This window comes from Engystomops pustulosus, chromosome 4 (assembly GCF_040894005.1).
Source record: "Engystomops pustulosus chromosome 4, aEngPut4.maternal, whole genome shotgun sequence".
Lineage (NCBI taxonomy): Eukaryota > Metazoa > Chordata > Amphibia > Anura > Leptodactylidae > Engystomops > Engystomops pustulosus.
Window position 1 is genome coordinate 91,227,056 of NC_092414.1, and position 27,634 is coordinate 91,254,689.

Genomic DNA, 27,634 nt, shown 5'->3' on the forward strand with positions numbered 1-27,634 from the left:
ACACCAGGACACCCCCAGTCTGTGGGCACCCTTCAGGAACACAGAGCAAAATGATTAAGGCTCCTCACTGTGTTTACATGGCATTATGGCCAACTGGGGTTACGAAATTCCTAGCCAAAAACTTTAAGACCCTTCACAGAAGCACAATCTGTTAGTAGGTGCTAAGAAGGATTGTGCTTTTGTATAAGAGGATGGGTAATGGACCGTTAAGTCAGCCGCCTATGAATCCAGTGAACCAGTAGCAAGCCTTGTGATCAGTTCTGTCATATAAGTATTGATTACAAAGTCTAGAGCCCCCGAGACCACACAAATAAAGCCAATTACAATAGTTTATTTTACAGCTGAAATGCCACATAGCCTGGCTCCATGTGAGAGCATTTAACTGCAGGGAACATGTGTGTGCCTATGTAGTAGCGTACAAAGATTATTATATCAAAGATTTATTTTCTTTTGTACATGAAAAAATCATTACATCTGGAAGATATTTGGTCATCTTTAAAGAATTTGTTTTTAGTCGAAATTCACTATTAAACTGACAGCTGTCCATGTCATCAAATCCCAGTGGCAGATGGAAGCCATTTGCCTTTGTATGAATGGCAACAAACACATCATACTGTGAGATGCTATCACATGAAATAACAAGCACAAAGATGTTTCTAAATTACAGGTGCAAAAAGATCTTCTGCTGATATTGCACATAAAACTACTCAGGGTAACATGATCATTGTGTTCTGGACAGAAGCAATCCATTACTACTAGAGTTCCTCTATGTGACACCTTGATGTTTTTCCCACCTCACATTTGTCAGCAAAACCAGTGATATTTAAGTTAGGATATGAGGATTGTGCAACATCCCCCACCGGGGCCTAGTCTTATCTTGGGGCCTGGAGACAGCCGGGGCCCGGAATACCTGAGTGTCTGGCGGTTGCGGCCTAGGCATGCTAGTGTCACGGTGCTTGATATGGGGACCGGCAGGGTGGTGTTGGCAAGAAATTATGAGGGAGAGTCTGTTATAGTGGTTCTCCCTGGGGCAACCCTTTGGTGTCTGGAGTATGAGTCTCTGTATGGTGGATAGGGTGCCCGTGATGGTGACAGCCATAGTAGCAGGGACCAGACGGAGGCAAACGTTGAACAAAAATAACTTACAGTTCTTTATTGGAACCGTCAGGAACAGTAGCAACATGACTTGACAAATTTGAGATGGAACCACAGGAGTAGATCATCAGCCTGGATGCAATGGCAGGCTGGGAGATAGCTGTGTCCTAGTAGGATGCTTCAGCTTGTCCTGGGTTGCTTCAGATATCACCCTTGAAGGTAGGATGATACCCCTTTCTCTCACTAACTAGCTCTTCACTCCACTCAGGCAGTGAGCTGAGCTCTGGCTGCACACTGACTAACTAGATTCACTCTGCTATTCTGCCTCTAGAACTTTCCTGACCAGGGGTTTTATTACTCCCACTGGTCAGGTGGTGGTTCCTCCTCCAATCGCATCCCAGCTTACAGATACGAGATATAACACATGTGATTGTCTGACACATATTACATCACATTCTTCACTCAACTCCTGCCTTACCAGGCAGACTCTACCGCTGCAGTGTTCCCCTGTGTTATGTAGTGACCTGCTGTGGGGTTGATCAGACCCTTCACAGGTTGCAAGTTACATGGTGGGACGTATTCGCAACAACCCCTCTGCCTTGGATAGGCAGGGGTGTTGCAATTGTAATATTCCAAAAAGCTTTTCAGTGTTCAAAAAATAGAATAAGAGCAGATGAAATTGACAACTTTTAGGAACAGCCTAAAGTAACACATCTACTGTCCAACAATAAGCTTCAGGTCATTTGACATATAATTAAGGGATTCAGCACACCAAACATTAGCTTCAAAAAATAACTCTGTCCTTTATTGTAAAAATCTTATAATGTAGACTGTACAGGCAGATTGACGCATTTTGACAATTTATGCAGGGGCGTAACTACAGTATCAGGGGGCCCCGTTACCTGATCTGTCACTAAAGAATGGAGGATGTACACCATTATATACATATTATGCTACAGATTGTACAGGGTAATATGTATTTAACATTTATGTGATGTATATATGCTGTATATGTGTGTGTATCTGTGATGTGTATATGGTGTATAGTGTGTATTTACTGTATTTGTGTATATATGCTGTACATCTGTATATGGCACTGTATATGTGGGCGTGTATGTAATGTGCATGAGTATGCTCTTTATGTGTATGTGTTTTAATGTGTGAAAGAGTGTATAAATGTGTGTGTATGAGTGAGGAACTTTACGTTTATGTATATAGGTATAGAAATGTGTGTGTATATGTGAGTGTAATATGTATATGTTTAAGCGGGAAGGGGGGCCCCATTCCGCCATTCAGTCTGCCTCTTCCAGTTATGCCCCATGAATTGTCTTATTTTAGTTATGCGCAAATTTGCTAATCAGTCATGATCTGATATGCGCAAAATACGGATAATTATGCATGTCCCCGCCACCTCCCTATACTGGGAGAGGGAGTTGAATAAACGTCTCTCGCAAGACATGACCTCGCTCTCCCATGTTCCCAGCATGAGAAAGGGAAGTGGCGAGAGCGTGCTTAAATGTCAGCCCTGAGTGTCTTAAATGTCTTGTCCCTGTCCCTGTTCTGCTAATCATAAGTTTCTTCTCTAGGTGATTACGGCATGTCAAGACTAGTCAAGATGAATTTAAAGGTATAGTTTTTTTTCAGTGGTTGATTTCCTTTATAGCAGTGCTGGGTGTGTTGCTGTATGTGTGTATAGCAGTGCTGAGTGTGTTCGTTTGTGAATGAATGTATGTAGCAAGGATGAGTAAATGGATGTAGTCGAGCTATGTATGTGAATGAATAGATGTAGCAGTGCTGTGTGTGCCGTGCTTGTGCGTGACCAACAGAATTCCTAACTGGTTTAAAATATATATTTGTTTTTATGGATTACTAAATATGGTGTTCGTCTTATAGTAAGGTGCATCTTATAGTCCGTAAAATATGATAGATTTTTTGTACAAAAAAAGCGAAACATTTTTTGGCCAGATTTTTTTTGGGACTGTATGACCTTTTGATCACTGCTTATTAAAATTTTGATGTTTTACAAAGGTGCAAAAAAGGGGCAATTCGGACATTTGGGCGCAGTTTTGCTTTACGCGTTCACCGCTCTTATATTTTGTTAGGGCATTTTAGGAAGAGAGATAACTTACATGTTTATGATATTAGACTGATTGTTCCTAACATATTCTGCATTACTACAGGGTATACGATTTTCCTACTGGTCTATAACAGTGTGCCATGTGTCAGATTGTGCTGTATGACAGTCTTTGGAGTCTCATTCCAGGCTGTCACGGCAATGGATCATCTCTCAGTCCAAGATGGTGGTGCGCACTTGCTGCCAATAGCATTTAAATACGACCTGCAATTGGTGCCAGTGATGGATGTTTGCTACATAATGTAGCAGCACCCAGTGTGTATAAAAAGGGCTCAGTCTGAGAGTTCTTTTCATACAATACCGCGCCCTGACGTTAGGAAACCATTGACTAAACCCCAGTCAATTACAAAAAAAGCAGCCATATTTTCAACCCTCCAGACAAAACCTTTAACCCCTTACCGCCAATACCCTTTTTAAGTCTGCATTTCCATTTCTTGCTCCCCTCCTTTAAATATCCATTGTTTTTTTTTATGTTTTTGTCTACTGAGCTCTATAAGAGCTTGTTTGATGTGTAACAAATTGTACTTTTTAGTGACAGAATTTATATTCCATAACGTGTACTGGGATGCTGTAAAAAAATGTCATGAAAAAAAATTGACAACGTTCTGTTTTTAGTTTTCAAATTCTTTGTATTGATTTTTTTCATTTTCTTGCATTGTAAATAAACATAAAAAAACAGACACTTTAACATGGCCCAATATTAAGAAAGCTCAATGCCACCTGATGGTAAGTGATATATTTAGGTCCTTTTCCCATTGGCTGAGGTAAATGGGGCCTGGATCATTTGGGATTGACAGCAAGTATGAGTACGTTACGGACAAGGTATGTCTTATGCCGTTTGCATTACCACATAAGCATTCGAAGGTGGTTTTCTCTTTGGTGTATGTCACGGGTGGTCCCGCAATCCATATCGCAGATCGCGGGGTCACCCGTGCCTCTCGCTCTCCCCCGCCTGGGCGACGCAAGCGCAACTTACGGGTCCCGGCTCCTGTCCTGGCCTCTTCAGTTCCGGCTGCCACTGCTCCTTCGTCCTCGGCCGTGCGGGCGCGTCCCCTGCTCCTAGGGCGCGCGCGCACCAACTTCTGCAGATTTAAAGGGCTAGCGTGCCGCTAATTGGTACTGCCCATTTCAGGTAATCTATTTATTCCTGCCTCTTCCTGTGATCCCTGCTGGATCTTTGTGCCCTGTACCTTGGAGAAAGCTTTGTTTATGCCGTGTGCAGTTTATGTGATTTCCCGTTGTGACCCTGGTTCTGCTTTTGACTTCGCTCCTTTGCCGCCTGCCTTGACCTATTGCTACGTCTCTGACTCCGATCCTGTGCTGCCTGTCCTGACCTCCTGCCTGTCCCCGACTACGAGATTGCCTGCTGTTTCTGTACCTCGACCTTGGCTGCCATTGCGGACAAGTCACGCCTGTGGAACGACCTGGTGGTACCACGCCGCAGCAAGACCAACCTGCTTTGCGGCGGGCTCTGGTGAAAACCGGGTACCACTTAGACTCCAGTCCCAGGTTGTGGCTTGTGTCATCGTCCGCAGTGGTCCAGAGGATCCACAGCCTCGAATCCTGACAGTAAGATCCGGCCATGGATCCCGCCGAGGTTCCGCTTCCCACTCGGCCGACTCTGGCTACCATCGTGGTCCAGCAATCCCGGGAGATTGCCGCCCAACGTGAACAACTGGAACAGGTTACCGCCATGCTGCAGCAACTGCTAGCCAACCAGCAACAACAACAGGTTCCTGTCGCTGCTCCCGTGGCTCCCGCTATCCCAGCTAGTCTTCCCGCCGTTGAACCCAGGCCACGCTTGTCTATGCCCAGCAAGTATGATGGTGATCCTAAGATGTGCAGGAGCTTTATAACCCAGTGCTCCCTGTACATAGAATTCATGCCATCCCAATTCATCATGGAGCGTTCCAAGGTGGCATTCTTCATCAGCCTCCTCTCCCGGAAAGCCCTGGCCTGGGCTACCCCACTTTGGGACAGAGACGACCCGGTCACGACAAATCTGACGCCATTTCTGGCAGAGTTCCGGTCCGTCTTTGAAGAACCAGCATGGGCCTCTTCTGCTGAGACAGCACTGTTGAATCTACGCCAGGGGAACTCTTCCGTGGGAGAGTATGCCATCCAGTTCCGTACTCTGGCTTCAGAACTCTCCTGGAATGATGAGGCCCTGTCCGCAGCTTTTAAGAACGGACTCTCCTGTTAAGGACGCTCTGGCAGTCCGGGATCTGCCGTCTACCCTGAATGCTCTCATTACCCTGGCCACCCGTATTGATGTGCGATTTAGGGAGCGTGTCGAGGAGTTACATCTTGAACAACCCCAAGTCCGCCCACGACGTCTTCCCCGCCTGGCACCTACTTTCCACAGGCCGCTCCAGCCTCCTGTAGCACCATCTGCCGAGGAGCCTATGGAAGTGGACAGGGCCAGACTCTCTTCTCAGGAACACAATAGAAGACATAAGGGCAACCTCTGCCTGTATTGTGCCAGCCCTGAGCACTTCCTTGGGACTTGTCCCATCCGTCCCCAGCGGGAAACGCTAGCACCTAGGGTTCTTGGGAGAAGCGTCCCTAGTTGCAAGTAAAGCTTCTCCACGCCTGATGATTCCTGTTCTTCTCAGTGTTGTCTCAGTTGTTCTCAGTGAAGTCTCAGCTTTCTTGGACTCCGGTTCTGCAGGGAACTTTGTGGATGCCGCCCTGGTCTGCCGGCATCACATCCCCGTGGTTCGTCTAGAGAAGCCTTTGGTCATCTCCTCTGTCAGTGGCCAATTCCTCTCCGACCCGGTCCAGTACTGCATCAAGCCTCTGTCCATGCAAGTCGGTGTGCTGCACAGGGAGAGTTTGTCTTTTTATGTACTTTCGCGCTCCACCTCCTCCATCCTGTTGGGCCTACCATGTTTGCAGCTCCCTGCACCCGTTCTTGACTGGAAGTCGGGGGAGATCCTTCAGTGGGGACCTAATTGTCTGTCTCGCTGTGTGAAGATGTCTCTTCCAGTACCAGTCCTGGCTTCAGCTGTGGCTCCCAAGGCCCTGGAGGGTCTTCCTGCTTGCTATCAGGACTTTTCTGACGTCTTCTCAAAGAAGCAAGCCGAGACATTGCCGCCTCACCATCCTTACGATTGTCCTGTGGATCTGCTGCCCCGTACCTCTCCTCCGCGTGTGTACCCGCTTTCAGTACCTGAAACAGCGGCCATGTCTGACTATATCAAGGAAAACCTGCAAAAGGGATTCATTCGTAAGTCCTCTTCTCCGGCTGGTGCAGGTTTTTTCTTCGTGACCAAGAAAGACGGGTCACTCCGTCCATGCATTGACTACTGCGGACTTAACAAGATCACAGTTAAGAACCGCTATCCATTGCCGCTGATCACGGAATTGTTTGACCGTCTTCATGGAGCCAAGATTTTGGAGCCAAATTGGATCTTCAAGGGGCCTACAATCTCATACGTATCCGCCAAGGAGATGAGTGGAAGACCGCCTTTAATACCCGTGATGGACACTTCGAGTACCTGGTAATGCCGTTTGGACTTTGTAACGCACCGGCCGTCTTCCAGGAATTCGAGGACCTTGAGACCCACCAAGTTAATGTACGGCAAGTCCTCAGCCGTTTAAGGGCCAATCGCCTCTACGCCAAACTAGAAAAGTGCCTATTCCATCAGCAGAGTATCCTATTTCTTGGCTATATCATCTCTGACAGAGGCCTCCAGATGGATCATGCAAAGTTGTCTGCGGTTCTTCAGTGGTCCCGTCCAGTAGGACTACGCGCTATACAGCAGTTTCTAGGCTTTGCAAATTACTACCGGCAGTTCATCCCACACTTCTCCTCGCTGGTATCCCCTATTGTGGCACTCACCAAGAAGGGTGCTAACCCCCGACTCTGGCCTTCGTCTGCTGAGGAGGCCTTCACGAACTTAAAGTCCAAGTTCGCTTCAGCCCCAGTACTGGTACGTCCCGCCACAGAGAAGCCTTTCCATCTGGAAGTAGATGCATCCTCGGTGGGGGCCGGTGCAGTGCTCACGCTGAAGGGTTCCGAAGGTCGAACTGTCACCTATGGATTTTTCTCCAAGGGTTTCTCCTCTGCTGAGAGGAATTATTCCATAGGAGATCGTGAACTGTTGGTGATTAAGCTTGCCTTAGAAGAGTGTCGTTACCTCCTGGAGGGAGCTTGGTTTCCGGTCAGCATTTATACGGACCACAAGAACCTTCTCTACATCCAATCTGCTCAGCGACTAAATCCACTGGTCGACTGGTCACTCTTCTTCGCCCGGTTCGATTTCCTCATTCATTTCCGCTCTGCCGAGAAGAACATCAAGGCTGACGCCCTTTCTCGTGCCTCGGATGTCCTTGGGGAGGAACCAGCTCCTCAGCATGTCATCCCTCCTGACCGACTGGTACCGGCTGCGCCTGTGGATCTTCGACAACTACCCCCTGGCAGGACATACATACAACCTGCTCTACGTAGGAAGATTCTGTCTTGGGGTCATTGCTCACATGTGGCTGGGCACCCTGGGGTGCAGCGTTCTATCGCCCTCATTTCCCGGTTTTACTGATGGCCATATCTGGCCAAGGACGTTCGGGACTTTGTGGGGTCCTGTGCTTCCTGTGCCCGCAATAAGCCGTCACGTCTCAAGCCTGCTGGTCTTCTTCTGCAGTTTGTCGATACCCAGATGTCCTTGGACTCATATTGCCATGGACTTCATTACGGACCTACCGCCTTCATCTGGCAATACCGTCATCTGGGTGGTGACTGACCGATTTTCGAAGATGTCCCATTTTGTCCCTCTTCCAGGTTTACCATCTGCTCCACGTCTTGCCAGCCAGTTCTTCCATCACATCTTCAGACTCCATGGACTTCCCCAGCACATTGTCTCTGACCGTGGGGTTCAGTTTGTCTCGAAATTCTGGCGTTCTCTCTGCAACCAACTTCAGGTGAAATTGGACTTCTCTTCCGCTTATCACCCCCAGTTTAATGGACAAGTGGAAAGAGTTAATCAGACCTTGGGCTGCTATCTACGCCATTTTGTTTCTGCCCGTCAGAACGATTGGTCCACTCTGTTACGGTGGGCAGAGTTCTCCTATAACTGCTTGGACTCTACATCCGCGGGTTCCGCCCCATTTTTTGTTAATTATGGATTGCATCCCCGCCCTCCTCTACCCCTGCCCGTGCCATCGGAAGTTACTGATGTTGAGGAATTGGTGCGGGACTTTAAGACCATTTGGGAACAGACTCGTCTTTCCTTACTACAGGCTTCGGCTCGAATCAAGTTCCAGGCCCAATCAAGTTTCAGAACCAATCCTGGTGATAAAGTCTGGTTGTCCTCCAAGTATGTCCAACTTAAGATTCCTGGCTAAAAGCTTGGTCCTTGTTTCCTGGGTCCCTTCGAGGTGCTGAATAGCATCAATCCAGTCTCCTACAAGCTGCGTCTCCCTCCCACCATGCGCATCCCGAACTCCTTCCATGTCTCCTTGCTTAAGACTGTTATCTTGAACCGCTTCTCCCGACAACTCTCCCCTCCTGCTCCTGTGGCCGACTCCTCTGACATCTATGAGGTTAAGGAAATCCTGGATATGAAGACAGTGAGGGGTAAGCGGTTCTTCTTGGTTGACTGGAAGGGGTTCGGGCCTGAGGAGAGATCTTGGGAGCCCGAGGACAATATCTTGGACCAGGAACTCTTGCAGAGATTTCTCCAGCCCAGGAAGAGAGGGAGGCCGAAGGGGGGGGGGGTACTGTCACGGGTGGTACCGCGATCCATATCGGGGATCACGGGGTCACCCGTGCCTCTTGCTCACCGCCTGCGCAATTTACAGGTCCCGGCTCCTGTCCTGGCCTCTTTAGTTCCGGCTGCCGCTGCTCCTTCGTCCTCGGCCGTGCGCGCGCGTCCCCGGCTCCTAGGGCGCGCGCACCAACTTCTGCAGATTTAAAGGGCCAGCGTGCCGCTAATTGGCGCTGGCCATTTCAGGTAATCTATATATTCCTGCCTCTTCCTGTGATCCCTGCTGGATCTTTGTGCCCTGTGCCTTGGAGAAAGCTTTGTTTATGCCTTGTGCTGTTTATGTGATTTCCCGTTGTGACCCTGGTTCTGCTTTTGACTTCGCTCCTTTGCCACCTGCCTTGACCTATTGCTATGTCTCTGACTCCAATCCTGTGCTGCCCGTCCTGACCTCCTGCCTGTCCCCGACTACGAGATTGCCTGCTGTTTCTGTACCTCGACCTTGGCTGCCATTGCGGACAAGTCACGCCTGTGGAACGACCTGGTGGTACCACGCCGCAGCAAGACCAACCTGCTTTGCGGCGGGCTCTGGTGAAAACCGGGTACCCCTTAGACTCCGGTCCCAGGTTGTGGCTTGTGTCATCGTCCGCTGTGGTCCAGAGGATCCACAACCTCAAATCCTGATAGTGTATTTCTGACAGTGGAACAATGAGGCTAAGTAATGTCTCAGCTGACCGACTCTCCACACTCCAAGGGGACAGGGGTCTGTTAGTTCCTGGTTCGTCATCTAATTTGAGTCTTTAACCGGTTAAGGACCGGGCCCGTTCCTGTTTTTTCATGTCCAAAAAAAAAATCTATAACTTTTTTATTTTTACACGTAAAGAGCTGTGTGACGGCTTGTTGTTTTCTGCGTAACAAATTGCACTTCATAGTGATGGTATTAAATATTCCATGCCATATACTTCGAAGCGGGAAAAAAATTCCACATGCAGTGAAAATGGTGAAAAAACGCATTTGCGCCATTTTCTTGTGGGCTTGGATATTACGTCTTTCACTAAGCGCCCCAAATGACATATCTACTTTATTCTTTGGGTTGGTACGATTAAGGGGATACAAAATTTGTATAGGTTTTATAATGTTTTCATACATTTACAAAAATTAAAACCTCCTGTACAAAAATTATTTTTTTTATTTTGCCAACTTCTGGCGCTAATAACTTTTTTATACTTTGGTGTACGGAGCTGTGTGTCATTTCATTTATATTGTGGGACATATCATTTTTTGCGAAATTTGATAATATTTTCAATTATATAATTTTTAGGACTGTACGACCTTTTGATCACTTTTTATAGATTTTTTTATATTTTTCAAAATGGCAAAAAAGTGCCATTTTCGACTTTGGGCGCTATTTTCCGTTACGGGGTTAAACGCATTGAAAAACCATTATCATATTTTGATAGATTGGGCATTTTCTGACGCGTCGATACCTAATGTGTTTATGATTTTTACTGTTTATTTATATTTATGTCAGTTCTAGGGAAAGGGGGGTGATTTGAAATTTTAGGTTTTTTTACTATAATAAATTTTTTTTAAACTTTTTTTTATTTTTATTTTTACTATTTTCCAGACTCCCTAGGGTACTTTAACCCTAGGTTGTCTGATCGATACTATCATACTATCATACTACAGTATGGCAGTATATGGGGATTTTCCTCCTCATTCATTACAATATGCTATCAGCATATTGTAATGAAGGGGTTAAAACGAAATAGCCTCGGGTCTTCGGAAGACCCAAGGCTACCATGGAGACGGATCGCCACTCCCCGATGACGTCACGGGGAGCGACGATCCCAGGTAAGATGGCGACGCTCATGCGCCGCTATCTTTTAGAGGCTGCCAGCAGCTATGCAGCAAAGACTTACCGGCTATGGAGAGGGCTCAGCCCGTGAGCCCTCTCCATGCAGCGCGACCCGACCGCCGCCGTGAATACACGGCGGGCTGTCGCGAACCGGTTAATGCTCCGCCCTAAACTTACCCACTCCCCTCCACTGTTTGAAAGTTTGGTCTTCACAACCTGGCTGAAAAATCTGGATACCCAAGAATCGGAGTGAGAGGAGATTTCAGGGGAATGAGTCTGTCTCGGACAAGTTTGGATTGGCATATTGTCAAAGTGGGGCCTACCGTAGGATGTCTCTTTGAAGGTATCGTTTTAAAGGGTTCCAATCTGCAATGGTATTTGTGTAAAGGATTGCTCAAGGTGGACCCAAGGCTTCTCATTCTGGTTGCAGCACCAGTCGAGAACTCTGGCCATATGTGTTGCGTTGTAGTAAGTCCTGATATCAGGAAGACCTATCCCTCCTGACCTTTTAGGCCTAAACAAGGTATTGCAGCTAATTCTAGCTGGTATACCCACCCATACAAAGCCATGTTGTAGGGCATTCAATGAGCGGAAAAAGGCTGTGGGTAGGTGAATGTGAATTGCTTGGAATAGATATAGCAAGCGGGGTAGGATGTTCATTTTAAAAATGGCGAACACAAGAAAATTCCCTTGGACAACTTGGCACAGTCTTTCTGAATGTTTTGAAGAACTGGGGGAAAGTTCAATGCATATGATTTAGATAAGTCTGCCGGGAGGTGTATCCCGAAATATTTAATACTGTCTACGCAAATCTTCATGATGCAGCCTACCTGAGCATCGGGTCGCTCCCTGCTGACATGTGTTAGGACTGGTAACTAATCTCTCTTTTTTCAGTAATGTGCACATATTGTGAATAATCTATACATGGCTGGTTACTGCTATTTTTAATTAGAATATCATGTAATTTTGAACTATGGAGACCATTGTAATTGATTAATACATATATTTTTTAAAAACATTCCTATTGGTGTTCTATTTCATAATATTTATTGATTATTCTGCTCTCTACACTTGCAGTAACCCATTTGGAATATATACCGAGTGCACATTTATAATTACCAATTCATGAGTCCCACACTATTGTCTGTTTGTTCACTTCGTATGTCCGACTGAGGACTTTTTAATGGTTTTTAATTGTGTTTATGTGTACTCATAATAAAAATTACCTTGTTTATCTTGTACATATGCATCCCTCTTTTCTCTTTGTTATAGTAAATAAGTCTTATTGGATGCAGCTGGACTATTACACTCTGGCCCAACCATGATATATAGGATACAGAAGATGAGTGACGTTTTCTCAGAGAGTCTCTTCTCCTTGGTGGTGCAGGAGCATTTCTTGCATGGTCAATAGTGAGCCATTCATGGAGCGAAACTGGAGGCATATTCAGAAAAAGGAATAGTCCCGGCAGGTTTCCGGCTTCCTCAGGAAGTAGTAATTATGTGTGACAATTATATGAAACGGGTGTCTCATGTTCAAAGTACGAGCTGAGATGTCTGGATAAATGTGTATCTCGGAACCCTCCACTTGGATAACGCCCTCTGCCTAGACAGCTCTGGTAATCTTTTCTTTATCAGTGAAGTAGTGGAGTCTACACAGCACATCCCTGGGCATGGTGGGGTCCAGAGTAGACATGCGTGAAACTCTGTGGATATGGTCTATCAATAGCTCCGTGTCTGGGGGGGCAACATAGCAATTTGTTAAAGATGACTAATACTCTTTCAGACAGGTTGTCACTGGGGAGATTATCAGACAGGCCTTTGATGCAGACATTATTTCTTCTGCCTCTGTCATCCAGGAGGAGAGTCAAATGTTGCAGGTGCTGCCTAGAGTTGCTAATTTCCTGTTCCAGCACAGAGACCTTTTCATTTAAAGAAAGTCACATTTTCAGTGTTCACAGATCAGGTGGTAAGTGTCACCCCAAATTCTCTGTGAATCCCTTCAAGGCCTGCTGATGAGATGTCTCTACCCTTTGTAGCACAGAATCTAGGTCCTGTTGTGTGGCAAGGGCTTGGATCAATTCCCTAAGGAACTGGAGCTCAGTATCTATCGTGCCACCATATATATCTGTGGCAGGGTTGGGAGAGAGAGTGGCTCCTGGGGCTTTCATTAGGGCTAGCCCAACTGGGGCTTGGTGATAAGGCCGGCTCAGATACCTGATGTGCTTGCGAGGAGTGTGTTTACCTGTGTGAGGTGGGAAACTCCACTATTCCTGTGGGTTCATGTCTGGCTGCCGCCATGTTGGATTCTGCCATCGTCTCCCGTGGCTTGTGCCTGAATCATTCCAAGCTCATTTTTGGCACCGACGCTTTGTTCCCTCCGGTCCCAGAACATCCCACGCTCCTCCCCCTCCAGTTGGGCATGCCAGGGGTCAGGGTAAAGTGTCGCCGGACCAGGTAACGGCGCCTGTCAGTGCGGAGCTCCTGCGTCGAGCATCCTCACTCCGCCATGCTCAAGCCACGCCCCTTCACTGCTCATTTTGTGTAGTACAATCTGAGTTTTGTACCACCTGGATGTCAGTTTAAAGCTGGTTTCCTGGAGTGTGATACACTTTGAGGGGCCGCAGTATTTGACTGGTTGCGGTGGGATCTAAGGATATTTTGAGTTCCCTCTCCCTTACTGCATTGTAATGTGGAGGAGTGAAGCTATCTAAGTCTAACTATTTTTTGTATATTTTTGAGGTCAGCTTGGGATAGGGTGAGGCAGTGGACAACATTTTTACAAAATTTCTTCAATTATGTTAGTTTCATATGAAATGGTCCTATCTTTTGTGTTTTTAACATGGATTTGGGAATACCATAGGAATTGGATTCTGGGAAACTGTTGTTGGAGATCCATGAAGGAGGGTAGAGATCCCGCTTGCAAAATATCGCAGACTAGCTTGTTTCCTAGTAAATCCTGAGCTGGGAGCCAGTTAGATCACTTAATTTTGTGAGAGGGGATGGAGATTTTCCTAGATCAGTGATTTTGGAAGTGTTCTGCCAGGTGGAGACAACTGCTTGGGTTGGTACATTTTTTTGTTGTGGCCGTTTTTAGTAGGACCTGGGTTAGCGATTTACCCAGAACTTCCTCCTCAATATGAACATACGTTTTTGTGTTGTTGTGTTTGGCCCAGTCTCAGATTCTGGTAAGTTGAATGTCATTGTAGAATTGTTATAGATCTGTGAGACCTAAACCTCCATTTTTCTGCGTTAATACAGAATATGCTAGTCTATGGCCTTTTTTGTTCCCGTTAAAGGAGAGTGAAGGCCTTCTCATGCTGGTGAAGAATGAGTTAGGTAAAATGATGGGTAGGACCTGCATCATGTAAGTAATTTTGGGGACTAACATCATTTTATAGAGGTTGGTGCTCCCCGTCCAAGATATATAGGGAATTTTCATTTTCATTGTGTCCATGACTGAGGTCAGTAAAAGTTTGAAGTTAAGGTTTTACCACTGTGTATGGTCATTGGAAACATTAACCCCCGAGTATTTGATTGATGTCGTAAAACCAGGAGAAGGAAGAGTTTCTTTTGGCTTCTACTATGATCTTCCTGGGGCATGATATGTTTAAAGCTATTGATTTTTCCGTGTTGATCTTGAAGTTGAAGATTTGGTGGAAAAGGTTTGAAAGAGTTGGGTCGGGAATGTTGGAGGTTGGTGGTAATGATTAAAAGGTCATCTGCATAGGCCACTGTCACGTGAATCTTGTCCTGTTTTGCAATCCCCTGTATTTGGGCGTGTTGTGTAAATTTTTGGCTCAATGTTTCCAAATATGATAGGTGAGAGTGGGTAACCTTGACATGTGCCATTTTATATGTGAAATGATGGTGAAAGCTTTCCATTTACTCTTATCTCAGCTGAGGGTACAGTGTATAAGGACATAATTAGATCGGGAATGGCGGATGGTGTTGTCTTTCCCTTTTCTTCCAGTGATAAACTCTACTTGTTCAGGGTCAATGAGAGGTGGGAGCAGAGATTTGATTCTATTAGATATGAGCTTGGCAAATATTTTTATATCACTGTTTAATAAGGATATCAGGCGATAGCTGCCGCATTGTGTTGGGTCTTTACCCTCTGGGAAGTATAGCTATGTGAACCTAGAGGGCCATTTACTTGTGATTTCAGTTTTTATGGTTTTTGACTTCGCACTTTTGATGCTAATAACTTTATCATACTTGAGTTTACGAAGCTGTAAAGTGTAATTTCATTGTTCCCATTTTGGGCACTGTACGACTTATTGATCACTTATTTAAAGGACATCTACCACCTGGATGAAAGACAGTATGCAAATGAGCCTGAGGGGCTCCAGTCTCTCAAAGTGTTAATGGAACCTGGAGCCCCTCAGGCTCATTTGCACACAGTCTTTCATCCTTTAATTGTTTAAATGTCCTTTAATTTTTTACAAGTCTCAAAATGGCAAAAAAAAAATTTAATTTTTTTAATTTCTTTTTTTTATTTTTTATTTTTTTTTACTAATTTTAGGCCACCCAGGGTGCTTCAATCCTATGGTGTGTGATCAGTTCTTCCACTGTATTGGAGCATGAGGCAGTATTGTACATGATCATCGCCTCTCCATTAACACGCTAGAGGGTGACAAACTGATCCAAGATGGCGGGGCCCATGGGTCACTGGCTGTTACATGCTGCCAGCCTTTTTGCCAGTGATATGTAAAGGGTAAGCACCCGCGATCGTTGCCAGCAAACACCCAGTCTGTACGGAAAGGGCTCAGCGGAAGACTGATCTGCAATGGTCCAAAGTGCAACACGTTGATAAATCTCCATCATTGTACTTGTAGATAAAGGAAGTAAAGAAAGACCAAATAACAGGACAAATACTGACTGGTTTCATACAAATATGCAAACAGACATTTTGAAGACCTTTACTAGGTCTCCTTTTTAAATAACTAATGAACTGAAATGAACCAAAAATAATCACATGCACAAAAACATTGCAATAAAAATGGAAGAATGGAGGCAAAGGGGGGGGGGAGGGGGGGAGGCTGTGGTATCCGCATAAACAGAATGCTGTCCCCGCTGAGAATCTTCTTAGACCACAATTCTTATAGTACAAACACTTATGATTTTAGTGCCCCAGTTTATACAGTTTTTCTTATAAATAAAACACCTCATGCACAATATACATATCAAGTAATTCATGATTTTAGGTGGAGAACATTGTCTTGGGAGACAAGCTGTTTAATCTGAAATCTGATGAATTCTAGCTAGAGTTAGAGTTTCCATTTCATTTAGAATTCTTTGAAGTATGACTATATCCAAGCTGGCTTTATTAATAACTCTAAATACTGGGTTGTGTAGGTAACACCTCTTAAAATAATAAAATGGGTACCATGTATCTTTGGCATACCCTAGAGTCTTCTTCTAATTAATTGCATGACCCCACGCATGTTGCTTAACCAATGCAAGTTTTCACGTAAAATACTATAAAACTATTAAGAATGTTTGGCTTGGATAATTCTTTGGTTATTTGTTAACTTTAAGTGATCATTCACAACTTGTTATTGCACAAGTACAATTCAATGTAGAAAGATAAGGTATAAAACGTAACTTTTACGTAAATTATTAAAAACTAGATTGGCCCTATACATAGTAAACACCTCATATCGCACACGGTGACAGGAGTGACAGGAGGTCCCAATTTTTTCAAAATATTCATCAAAGTTTGTAAAAAGAAAAAGGATGGGACTTACCGCTGTAAGTGTTCACGGGAGGCATGTGGATTAAAGTCCAGGAGATGGGACTATTTGCATAAATAAGTTGTCAGGTGTAGTCTGTCCCTATAACCCCATGAAATGTATGAACTCCTGTCCTAACAAGGACAGTACCCACTGCTATCCCTGGCTGCGAATACCAACCCAGGAAAATCCAGATGCATTTCTGGTGCTGTTCGCACTTTCCTTAGGGGAGTTGCAGTTGGTGAGACATAAAAGGGATGTGCAAGCACTTGGATTGTGGCATTGGGATCACAACCGGCTTGCTATGGGTAGCGACGCATTAACATTAGTATGTGTTAAGAGATAAACTCAATAAACCCCTTGTGAGATTCATGCACAAACAGAGCTTGGTTGCTCGCAATAAAGAAAAATATTATTCATTGATTCTAATTACAAAGAGTAGATCAAAGCTAAGGACTAACAAACAAGAATACATGAAAAACAAGGTACACACAAGAATATATTTACATAAAATTTACATATATTTAAATGAGTCTCATGAATGTAATTTTGTTCACATTAGTCCTCCATGACAGCCCTCCATGGGGCCATTATGGACGACTAATGGAAACCAAATTTGGTCTAGTGAGCTGGCAGGTTGCAAAAAGATCCCATTGAGGGATAGAGAGTGGAAGACCTCTGGATTTAGGCACCATTTGTGGGAGCCCAATTTTTTTTCTGCTCAGATTTCACCATCTGGTTTTCTATTTCCCCAAGATGAGTGGCTTTCAGAGAAAGTAATTTTTTTCTGCCCAGGAGAAATTTCTTTGGGAAAGATTGAGAAGCTTCTCTGATTTTGTGTTGGCCTGTCTCTCTAGGCAGGGGACTGTCGTCATCATGTTGTCTGAAAGTATCCAAATGCAATGGTTGGTCAATAACTGAATTTGATTTCATTGTTTGCCAGATGGCTTTGAGCTCCCTGAAGTTTGTTGAACTTCTCTATGACTCCTTTCCCCAAGAGCCTTGTACAAGTTGATTGAGGAATTTGGTTTATGTTATACTTGTAACTCCTCCCAGCTAAAGGTTGCTCAGGTAGGTTACCACCCCAATAAGTCATATAGCTTATATGAAAATACCATTCCAGTTTATTGAAAAACATATGGCAATCCAAAATATTTTCACGTTTTGGTCTATTTGCCCTTCAGAAGCTGTTTGTTATGTACAGGAAAAAAAAAAGTAAAATGAGAAAGAAAATCCAATTGCTGGTGTACAAATGTCAAAGGTGAAGAGGTTTCAATATCATGTACATTTCAAGTATTGGGTAGAGAGAATTATATGAGATATCGTAGATAGGTATACAGTGCCTTGCGAAAGTATTTGCCTCCCTTGAACTTTTCTACCTTTTGCCACATTTCAGGCTTCAAACATAAAGATATAAAATTGTAAATTTGTTTAGTGAAGAATCAACACAATTGGGACAGGTGGGACACAAATGTGAAGTGGAACGAAATTTATTGAAAATTTAAAACTTTAGTAAAATAATAAACTGAAAATTGGGTCGTGCAATATTATTCGGCCACCTTAGGTTAATACTTTGTAGCACCACCTTTTGCTGCGATTACTGCTGCCAGTTGCCTGGGGTATATCTCAGTTTTGCACATTGAGAGACTGAAATTCTTGTCCGTTCTTCCTTGCAAAACAGCTTGAGCTCGGTAAAGGTTGGATGGAGAGCGTTTGTGATTAGCAGTTTTCAGCTCTTTCCACAGATTCTCGATTGGATTGAGGTCTTGAGGTATGTATTTGGCTCCATCCATCTTCCCATCAATTTTATCCATCTTCCCTGTCCCTGCTGAAGAAAGGCTGGCCCAAAGCATGATGCTGCCACCACCATGTGTGACAGTGGGGATGGGTTGTTGAGCTGTATTGTAGGTTGATGAGCTGCATTGCTTTTACACCAAACATATCCTTTGGCATTGTGGCTATAAAGTTTGATTTTGGTTTCATCTGACTAGAGCACCTTCTTCCACATGTTTAGTGTCTCCCAGGTTTTTGTGGATATATTTGAGAAATGGCTTTCTTCTTACCATTCTTCCATAAAGGCCAGATTTGTACAATGTACGACTGATTGTTGTACTATAGACAGACTCTCCCACCTCAACTGTAGATCTCTGCAGTTCATCCAGAGTAATAATGGGCCTCTTGGCTTTGATCGGTCTTCTCCTTGTTTGAGATGAGAGTTTAGATATGTCTTGGTAGATTTGTAGTGGTCTGATACTTCCATTTCAATATGATGCTTGCACAGTGCTCCTTGGGATGTTTAAAGTCTGTTAAATCTTTTTGTATCCAAATCTGGCTTTAAACTTTTCCACAAAAGTACCACGGACCTGCCTGGTGTGTTCCTTGGTCTTCATGATGCTCTCTCCTCAGAACCCTGAGACCATCACAGAGAAGGTGTATTTATATGGAGATTACACACAGGTGGATTATAGTTATCATCATCAGTCATTTAGGACAACATTGGATCATTCAGAGATCCTCGTTGAACTTCTGGAGTGAGTTTGCCGCACTGAAAGTAAAGGGGGCCAAATAATATTGCACACCCCGCTTTTTTTAAATTAATTTTGTTCCACTACACAATTGTGTCATATATGTTGTTACAAATTTGTTGATACAATTTTATATCTTTATGTTTGAAGCCTAAAAATGTGTCAAAAGGTAGAAAAGTTCAAGAGGGCTGAATACTTTCGCAAGGCACTATACATAGTTTACATATACAATGTAGAATTATCTATCCACAAGCATATCTAGGGCATCTCCAAGGATTGTAAATCACATAATGCTAACTTAAAGTAAATATAAACAAGACACAGTATAGTGTATAGTGATATCATGTTGAAGGCCCTTATGGCCCGGAGGCAGCGTTTACAAGTCACATGTATGGTCATTGACCAGTACAGATATATTGGGGACAAATCCGTAACCACTATTTGCAAATATTGAGGGTTATAAATGTATGCGCTTTTATGATCAAGGAATTTGGCACCCCATCCGGACTGGCTAGTGTCCGTCTGAATGGTAATCTGACAAGGAATCCTGATGGGTGATATGGGTTTTTGCCCATGAGGAAAGAATCCAGTCCTGAAGAGTTCTGTAATGACTTTGGGCCCAGGCAACAGACTGAATACAAGCGGTCATCTTCATGGTTTCCTGGATGGACACTTGATTCTTTTAACAAAAGAGTGGATCTGCTGGATCAGACCTTCATTTAAGGAATAGAATGAAGCGGAGACCGGATAAGGCTCCCTACTTTACAGCTAATCAGACATTCAGCAGAAGAATCAGCTAAAACCCTGGCCAATTTAAGGACAGGGATTGGTTCTAAGAGAAAGTCTTTAGGCTTATCTGTTTTAATATGGGATTCCAATTCATTAAGCCAGAAAAAAAAAAAAAAAAGAGTTTAGGTTACAGAGGAAGCGGCAATATAAGATTTAAGACTGATCATGGCTGCTTCCCAGGTCTTCCTGTCCATAGGATCCCTTACTCTTAGTTGGGCTGTGTCCTCAAAAGGAAGGTCACTATTTTTGACCACCTTAGACATCTGGGCATCTATTTTCGGGATATTACATTTTGGTTTCATTTGCATTGAACGGAAAACGCTTCTGAGATGCTCTAGTAAGCTGCAACCTTTTTTCTTTCATTAGTCTCTTACTAGCTTCCTTAAGGATAGGCAACATCCGCCTCTTCCTAAATCTTAAGCCACTAAAACAATTCGTCCCGAATAGACATTTCCGGGACAATATCCTCCTATTGTAGAGTATCCTGTACTGCTTTGACCAAATTATCCAGGTGGTCATTAGTAAAGGAGCAACTAAATGAAATATTTTGTCTAGATTTTTATCGGTTCCATCTTGGTTTATAAAATAATCATTGAAGCAATAATTATTATTTCTATAGTGCACACATATTATGCCGCGTTGCACAGAGCTTGCCAAATCAGTCCCAGTCCCCATAGGGCTCACAATCTAAGCAACCTACCCGTATGTCTTGGAGTGTGGGAGGAAACCAGAGGAACCCCACACAAACACAAAGAGAACATACAAACTCTTTGCAGATGTTGACCTGGATGGAACTTGAACCCAGGACCCCAGCGCTGAAAGGCTAGAGGGAACCTCTGAATCTGGATCAGATAATGAATCAGAGATAAATTCAGATAACCTAGGTATTTACATGGTAGTGGAAGCAGGAAGAGTGTCTGCAGTAGGAGGAATAATGTTCGATCCGAGGGCTGACTTAAATAGTTCAAACTTTAGGGCGGAGCGGCCTTCCATTAAAAGTCTATACAGGCAGCATTACATACTGGTCTCTTATGTTTATCACCTAGCTTATAGTTGCATAAACTGCATGTCCTAGCAGCCACTTTTTAGTTTTAGGATCCTCAGTGTCTTTTTTTTTTTTTCTTCATTTCCTTAAAGGGGACAAATCCTTAAAAGGGTATTCCCAAGAAGACAAGTTTTTTATATGTACTCAGGATCGCAAAAGAACTCATTTCACAGATATAAGTCCAACCTGTCTATCAGTCCTCCTGTATACAATGTCAGTTTCCCTTAGACACCATCCTGTAACTTCTGACTTGGGGGGTCGGTTGGCCACCATCTTGTGCCATCTTCTGTGCAACGCCGTGCATCTGGGATTTGTCTCTCTGCTCTGTGCCTGTAGCCCCGTCCCCTGCAGTCCAGCAAGGAGTTCACAGACTTGAGGAGAGAGAAGCTGCAAACTACAGGCAGATAAGTTATCCGGTGGAAGGGGGAGGCAGGCACATATCTGCGAGAACAGATATGTAGCAGAGCTGACAGTTTAACGTCTGTCAGCCTTTGTGTAATAAGCATCTCATGTGTCTCATCTCTACTTCTATGTATCAGTGAGTTAGTACAGTGTTAGGATCCAGATGAAAGTGTATATACACCTGTACCCTGATAATCTAACCACATTGTCACCTCACAAAACTAGATGGATGTATCACTGTGATAGGAGCCAAAACAGCAATAAAATAAAGTAAACAGCAATATTATAAAGTAAGGAGTTAAAATGATCTTATTGTGTAAACTTCACCAGTGTATTAAAATTAGAAAATTTCCTTTCATGGGAAACCCCCTTTAAAGAGAGAGAAAGGCTGTGTTAAGCCCAACATAGCTATAACAACCCCCTTACACAACACGATCCCAACAGCACCTACTTATAGTAACCTGGTAAAGCAGGGGACCAGGATCTGCCTCATCAGTCATAGTGGAGCGTCAGAAGAGCAAAGAGAAATAACTGGAAACCTCAGATCAATGTGCATTTCATACAATACATTTTATACAATACCGCTCCTGCCGGCATCCCATGCCGATTCTGTGGCGTTCCTGTAGTCACTTCCGGTTTCGGACCAGAGGTCGTCATACGTGTTCAAGTGCTGCATCTAATTTGCAGAGTATGCCGGATAGAAGAGGAACAGGACTGAGGCCAACTATAACCCCAGTGGCGCCAGTATAGCCTCCATGATGAGCACTAGGCAACCACCGGGAAGGATCCGCATGGGGGAAGGGGGGGGGTGTTTAGATTTCTGAGTGGTCCACGCCCCATTACTCTGGTCCTCTCCACCCACCTGAAGGGTGAGAGGAGGAGAGAAGAAATATTGTCTGCTGACAGCTATAGGGACAGGAAGAACAATGGCAGGAGGTGGTGGGAGGGGCCTTTTAACCTCTCTTTTTTCCTATAGAGGTCAAAGTGTTTCCTCCAGGTAGGCCGTCATGTGGGACAATGTGGAAATCACAAGTGATTTTAAAGTAGCTGCCAGCTTTCCAGCTAACACCCCCTCCCCCTTGAGCCACAAGAGGAGTGTCCCACTCATCCTAGTCACATGTGTCCCTCAGGAAATTTCTTAAGCTGATTCAACCATCTCTCCCATTCCTGAGGGAAAGGGAATGAGGGAGCTGAGGGAAACTTGCCGAATAGAAAACAGTATAAAGAGTTCTGTAGGATGGTGAAAATTTCAGATTTGTTGCAGGATATTGTCATCATGGTGTAAAATAAGACTCGTGTTTATAAGGCTATAATTCCAGTCACTTGTGCAACATTGTCTTCATGGTCGCAGGAGCTGTGCTGGACTCAGCTTCCGTCCGTCCGTGGCCAGCCATGCCCACCTGTTCCTATTCACAGTATTTTATATGCGGGACAGATATACGGAAGCTAAATCCAGCAATGCTCCCGCGGCCATGTTTGTTTAAATGGCGCGCATACCGGATCGACAGCAGCGCGGGTGACCCAGAGGGCGCCGGAACATAAGTACATCTATTTTTTTTTTTTTTTTAAAGCAGCCCACTCCCGTCACTTTTGTTTTTTTAATAAGTCTCGGACAACTCCTTTAACTTATTGTTTTGTAATGAAGAAAAACCTAAAAAGGGAGTGATCCTAGAATATGTACATTGTATTCATCTGAATCAGAACCAATAATGGCCTTGTATTTGTAAAGCTGGGACAGCACCAGGAACCGAAATTGTGATATGAAGACGAAGAGTTTTTCTTCCCTGTGTGAAAAGCAATTAATTTGGAAATGTGCCAGTAAACATTTATCATGTTTGCAACAGATAAGGAAAACAAAACTTGTGACACAAAGTTTTATTAAAAAAAAAAAATGTTTAATTCTTAAAATAGGTTTGCATAAACATTTAAATACTACACAGGGTAGTACCATTATACAAAACATTTTTTCCATTATATATTTTACTTTAAACTGTTAAACTTTATTATAAATTAAACGTCACAAAGAAAAATTGCACATAATTGACCACTCTTCGGCTCTGATGCACTGGCATTTTGCATTTAGTATAATTTTGTCTTCAAGTTTAACAGTCTTGGCTTTAAAGTCCAAAATGCAGAAATAAGGAAACAAAAGAAAAAAAAAAAGGAAAAAAAGGAAAAAAAAAAAAAAAAGCCCTCCCCGCCAAGTGCACTTTGCAGACTGACAGCCTTGCTGAAGACCTGCTGCTTTTTGCATGAACTCAGATTCCCTGATACCTCCCACCGTTCTATTAAAACAAGAAATGACCAAATTGGTGAAAGATTTAGACAGAGACCGATTGCTCAGGGTCTCACAGGCATCAGTGAGAGAGTCAAGCAAGTTAGAAAACATCACAACAAATGGGGATTGCAAAAAATAAATGAAGAGGGAAAGGGAGGAGAATAAACACAGAACAGACAGAAACAATAAAACAGCAGTCACTTAGATGAACTATACTTACGTACATGATGTATAGAGTATCTTGTGGGGCCATGAAGCAGGCCTGAGTTTGGAATTCATGTCTCCAGTTTTAGGTGGGCAGTATATGTATGTAGATACAGAAAGCATGGTTGACTCAGAGTAGGTCTGATTTTCACAGCCTAACCTGAATCAAACACTCCTTGACCATTTTGGCAATTTAGAATTAGACTTTGGCCTGACTGGAAAGTGTTCAGCGATTCTTGCTTTCTGTATGTAAATTTAAGAGCTCATCTAGGCTGACTCCAACCTCTTGGCACTTGGAAACTAGTTTTCTCAGGTTATCAGTTTTACCTCCTCCTGATGCTTCAAACAAGAGTTGCTGCAAAAGATGGGGAAGCACATGTGGTAAGCCCTGTGTCTTATACACGTGCCAAAAGGTATGGCAAGCAAAAACAACGTTACTATAACCCCCTTAGAGAAATAGAACATAAAGAAAACATTACATCTTTCCAGAGCTCAGCACACAGAGGCAACTTCTGCAGGGCTCTTTGATACAAGTGCTGGACCTGAAAAAACAAGATACATTTGAGAAGTACAAAGAGAGAGAAGGACCATAATACATAACACTTAGGGTTAAAAAAAACACAGCCGTGGTCAAGCATTATAGCAACATTAGTCCCCTTCTTCCCACAAAAATGGCAGCACCAAACACTGCTTTCTATATTCTTGGGAGTGATTTAGATTAGATTTTTTAAAAAAATATTTTATAAGTAAAATATGGACCATATATTGACTAATTTCTAAAGTGAAAACTGCCTGGGGGTCAGATACCAAAGTTAGTACGGATGCTGCACCTCCCTAGGGAACCAATGTCTTGCACATAGGTATAACTACAGTACAGGGCAGTGATCCCACAGAGAAACTTAAGATATCACAGTGGACTAAGGATACGTGGACAGTGTTCAGTACAGAATATATGACCATCATTTCACACAAACACCATATGTTGGCTTAGGGCTGCTTTTAGATCTGTAACAGTAATGCTACACAATGACCACTATGGGTGTCTAGTTTTCACCCATATGAATGGAAATATTTTTGCAGCATGAGCATGGGATAGTAGCTGAAACTGCTGTAAACTAGTATTACTGTGGCATAGCATAGCAGCACTATTCGTTTTGATGGACCAGTTATGCTTGGTCCTAAAATAAAACTCACCTCCTTGTGTCCCTTTAGGAAAGTCTCCACTGCAATGGCTCTAAACAACACAATACAAAATAAAACATGTTATACTCCTTACACAATCCTGCTGTGCAACACTATACAACCAACAGTCAAGAATGATACAGAAATTTTCTGAAAAAGTTCTAAGCTTCTGTGACGTGTGTGCCAAAAAGAGATTGTATTCTCGGCTAGCACTGGGTTTATAGATCCTAACCAAAATATACAGGTACATATGGGGCATAAAGGTTACAATACAATTTTTGAAGTTCTGTTCCGCCATAAATAAAATAACTATAACATGGATGTGATTGTTCCTGCATAAAATCTCTACCATTGTGAATCATTACCTGCACATTACAAGACAATAAAACAGAAACATTGAGTACGTTACATTTTCCAGGCAGACAGGCACATTGGGAAGTTATACGTTAACATCTTGGATTGCATTTTCACAATTTGTATATTGTTGTCATCCATTTCTTGTTTAAGTACCCTGTAAATAGATAGTGTAACACACACTGTATCCTGTTACTGGTTATTTGGCCATATCATTTATACATAACCGGTCCTGCAATTGTTGCATGTCCTAGTAACAGAAGAGCAAAGCGCACTGAAGTGTCAATCATATTGCACAACTTTGAAAACAAAACACAATCAATCATAGTAGACAGTGGCCTTCACCTATTTCTGGATCCATCCTCCAAATATTTACATGCTTCGAGGTAAGATCATGGCCTTTTCCCATTGGAAATGTATACGTTTTAGCCTTGTTAAATTATATGAATAACTTTGGTTTGCAGATCAATAAAAATGCTAAAAGTACATCAAACAAGGATTCACAACTTTACACATATCACCAATTACATTTCCAGCATGACAAGCTACTCCACTCACCTGAGAGCAAGTCCAAGATTCATAGGCATCATGGATGAGAAGCGGTCCAGTATCTTAGAATGCTGTCCTTTAGGGGCACAGCTTAAGTAGAAGAAAATGACCTGGAGATGCAAATCACAGAAATGAGCAGTGTAATGTTACCAACAGCTCTTCCCATCAGTTATTTGTTGACACATACATTTTAAGACTAAAACTACTTTTGCTTTTACGATAAAATCTAGTTACCAGGAACCCCTTACCGAATTGTGGAATTCATAGCTGGTCCAGTATTCAGCTGTGCTACAAGGAGTAGGCTGGCGCGTGGGAACCGTCAGAAGGCATCTGTTAACTAAATCTGCAAAATTCTTACTATCTTGCAATTTATTTCTGCTTCCCGTTATTTTGCTGTTAGTAAAGACAAGATAACTGAAAAGAAAAGGGCCACTAATTATTAGGACACTTGTGAAAGTGACCATTAGAACATAAACATGCTGCAGATACTCACTCCAGCCAAAGCCTCTGCAGAACATCCTGCTGCATCATCACAGCCCCTAATGCTGCTTCATATGCATCCACTGCCTCCTCTCTGGTGGCATGAAGAGACTGCCACAAGCTACAAGTCACAGCAAAGGAGAGATTAGCCTAAAAAAAGCTGGATACTGCCTTGACATGGAGGTTTCATTATAGCATCAAATATGCTTACCAGAAAACAAGCCAGAGGTATGGTCTTTGCATATCTGAAATGTCAAGAGGTTTATTTTTTAACGCTGGTGCTATGAAATCTAGTGGCACTGAGAAATTCAAGAGGAATCTGAAAATTAATGCAAAGGAGTAGTTAGATCTTTACAGACACCAAAATCGTAAATCTCAATAGTTTCGTAATAATAGTAGATAAGGTTAGGGGGGAAAATTGGCGCATCAAGTACAACCTATAAATGACAAATCAAATTCTGTGGGAAATACGCAATACATTTTCCAGGATGGATTGAGGAAAAACATTGCCTCTCTTGGCTACTTTGTAAGCATGACTTTCAGGAAGTCTAATGACGTGGGATTAAAGAAAAACAAAATTATCTATTTCGGAAGGAACAGATTCCCAAGTGTAGACAAGGCCATTTCCATGTCTTTGCATCTCGTCAGTTCAGTGAAGGGAACTAGTTTAGTTGAGTTAGAGGCTTTTCACTCGGGTCAGGAAGTAAGAGCTCTCCTTACAAAGACTTTGGCAATTAAGACTGCCTTGCAGGCGCGTGGAAGAGTAAAGCTATTGAATTTTTTTCCTTTTGATAGATACACACACTGGTTTGGCTTTAACCCCGCCTCATGTCATTACGCTTCTTGAAAGGCATGCTTGATGTAAAGTGGGCTTATTTACAAGGTGGCCAAAAGAGGCAATGTTTATCTTATCCCATTCTTGAAAACTTTTTTTTTGCATATTTTTCTAGAATCCCCCAGTGGAGCGCCAATAGCTGTAAGACTCCACACGTCTGCACAACTGGCAAAGTCGCTGTAAGGAGAACTCTAACTTCCTGACCGAAATTACATTTTCTGATATTTTACCATGGAGGCTAAGGCTGTTGCCTACAATCCCCATTTTAAGCATGGCATTATATGGAAGCTGTGGCAAAGTGGAAATCACCACTCTCTTGGTTTTCAGGAATATTCAGAGTATTGCAAGCATGTCCTTGGGGCCATCAATATCAGACTGAATCCATGTTTGAGCTGACCGTCTTGCAATATCATAGAAGTAGTGCATTCAAGTAAATAGGACAAAGCTGCAGTGCACCACTGCTCCACCAA

The 27,634-nt window shown here is 43.3% G+C and overlaps 1 protein-coding gene across 1 annotated transcript in view; it reads right to left on the reverse strand.

Moving 5' to 3' along the window:
- Window positions 1-23,185: 23,185 nt before the first annotated feature.
- ZFC3H1 (zinc finger C3H1-type containing) overlaps window positions 23,186-27,634 on the reverse strand; it is a 40,943-nt gene continuing 36,494 nt past the window's right edge. Inside the window, exons 28-35 of the mRNA XM_072146717.1 lie at window positions 26,541-26,648; window positions 26,343-26,450; window positions 26,098-26,263; window positions 25,859-25,959; window positions 25,356-25,457; window positions 24,959-24,998; window positions 24,244-24,306; window positions 23,186-24,119 (exon numbers count right to left, since the gene is read on the reverse strand). Of these exons, the coding sequence (XP_072002818.1) occupies window positions 23,991-24,119; window positions 24,244-24,306; window positions 24,959-24,998; window positions 25,356-25,457; window positions 25,859-25,959; window positions 26,098-26,263; window positions 26,343-26,450; window positions 26,541-26,648 (817 nt within the window). The 3' untranslated portion in view covers window positions 23,186-23,990. The remainder of the gene's footprint in view (window positions 24,120-24,243; window positions 24,307-24,958; window positions 24,999-25,355; window positions 25,458-25,858; window positions 25,960-26,097; window positions 26,264-26,342; window positions 26,451-26,540; window positions 26,649-27,634) is intronic.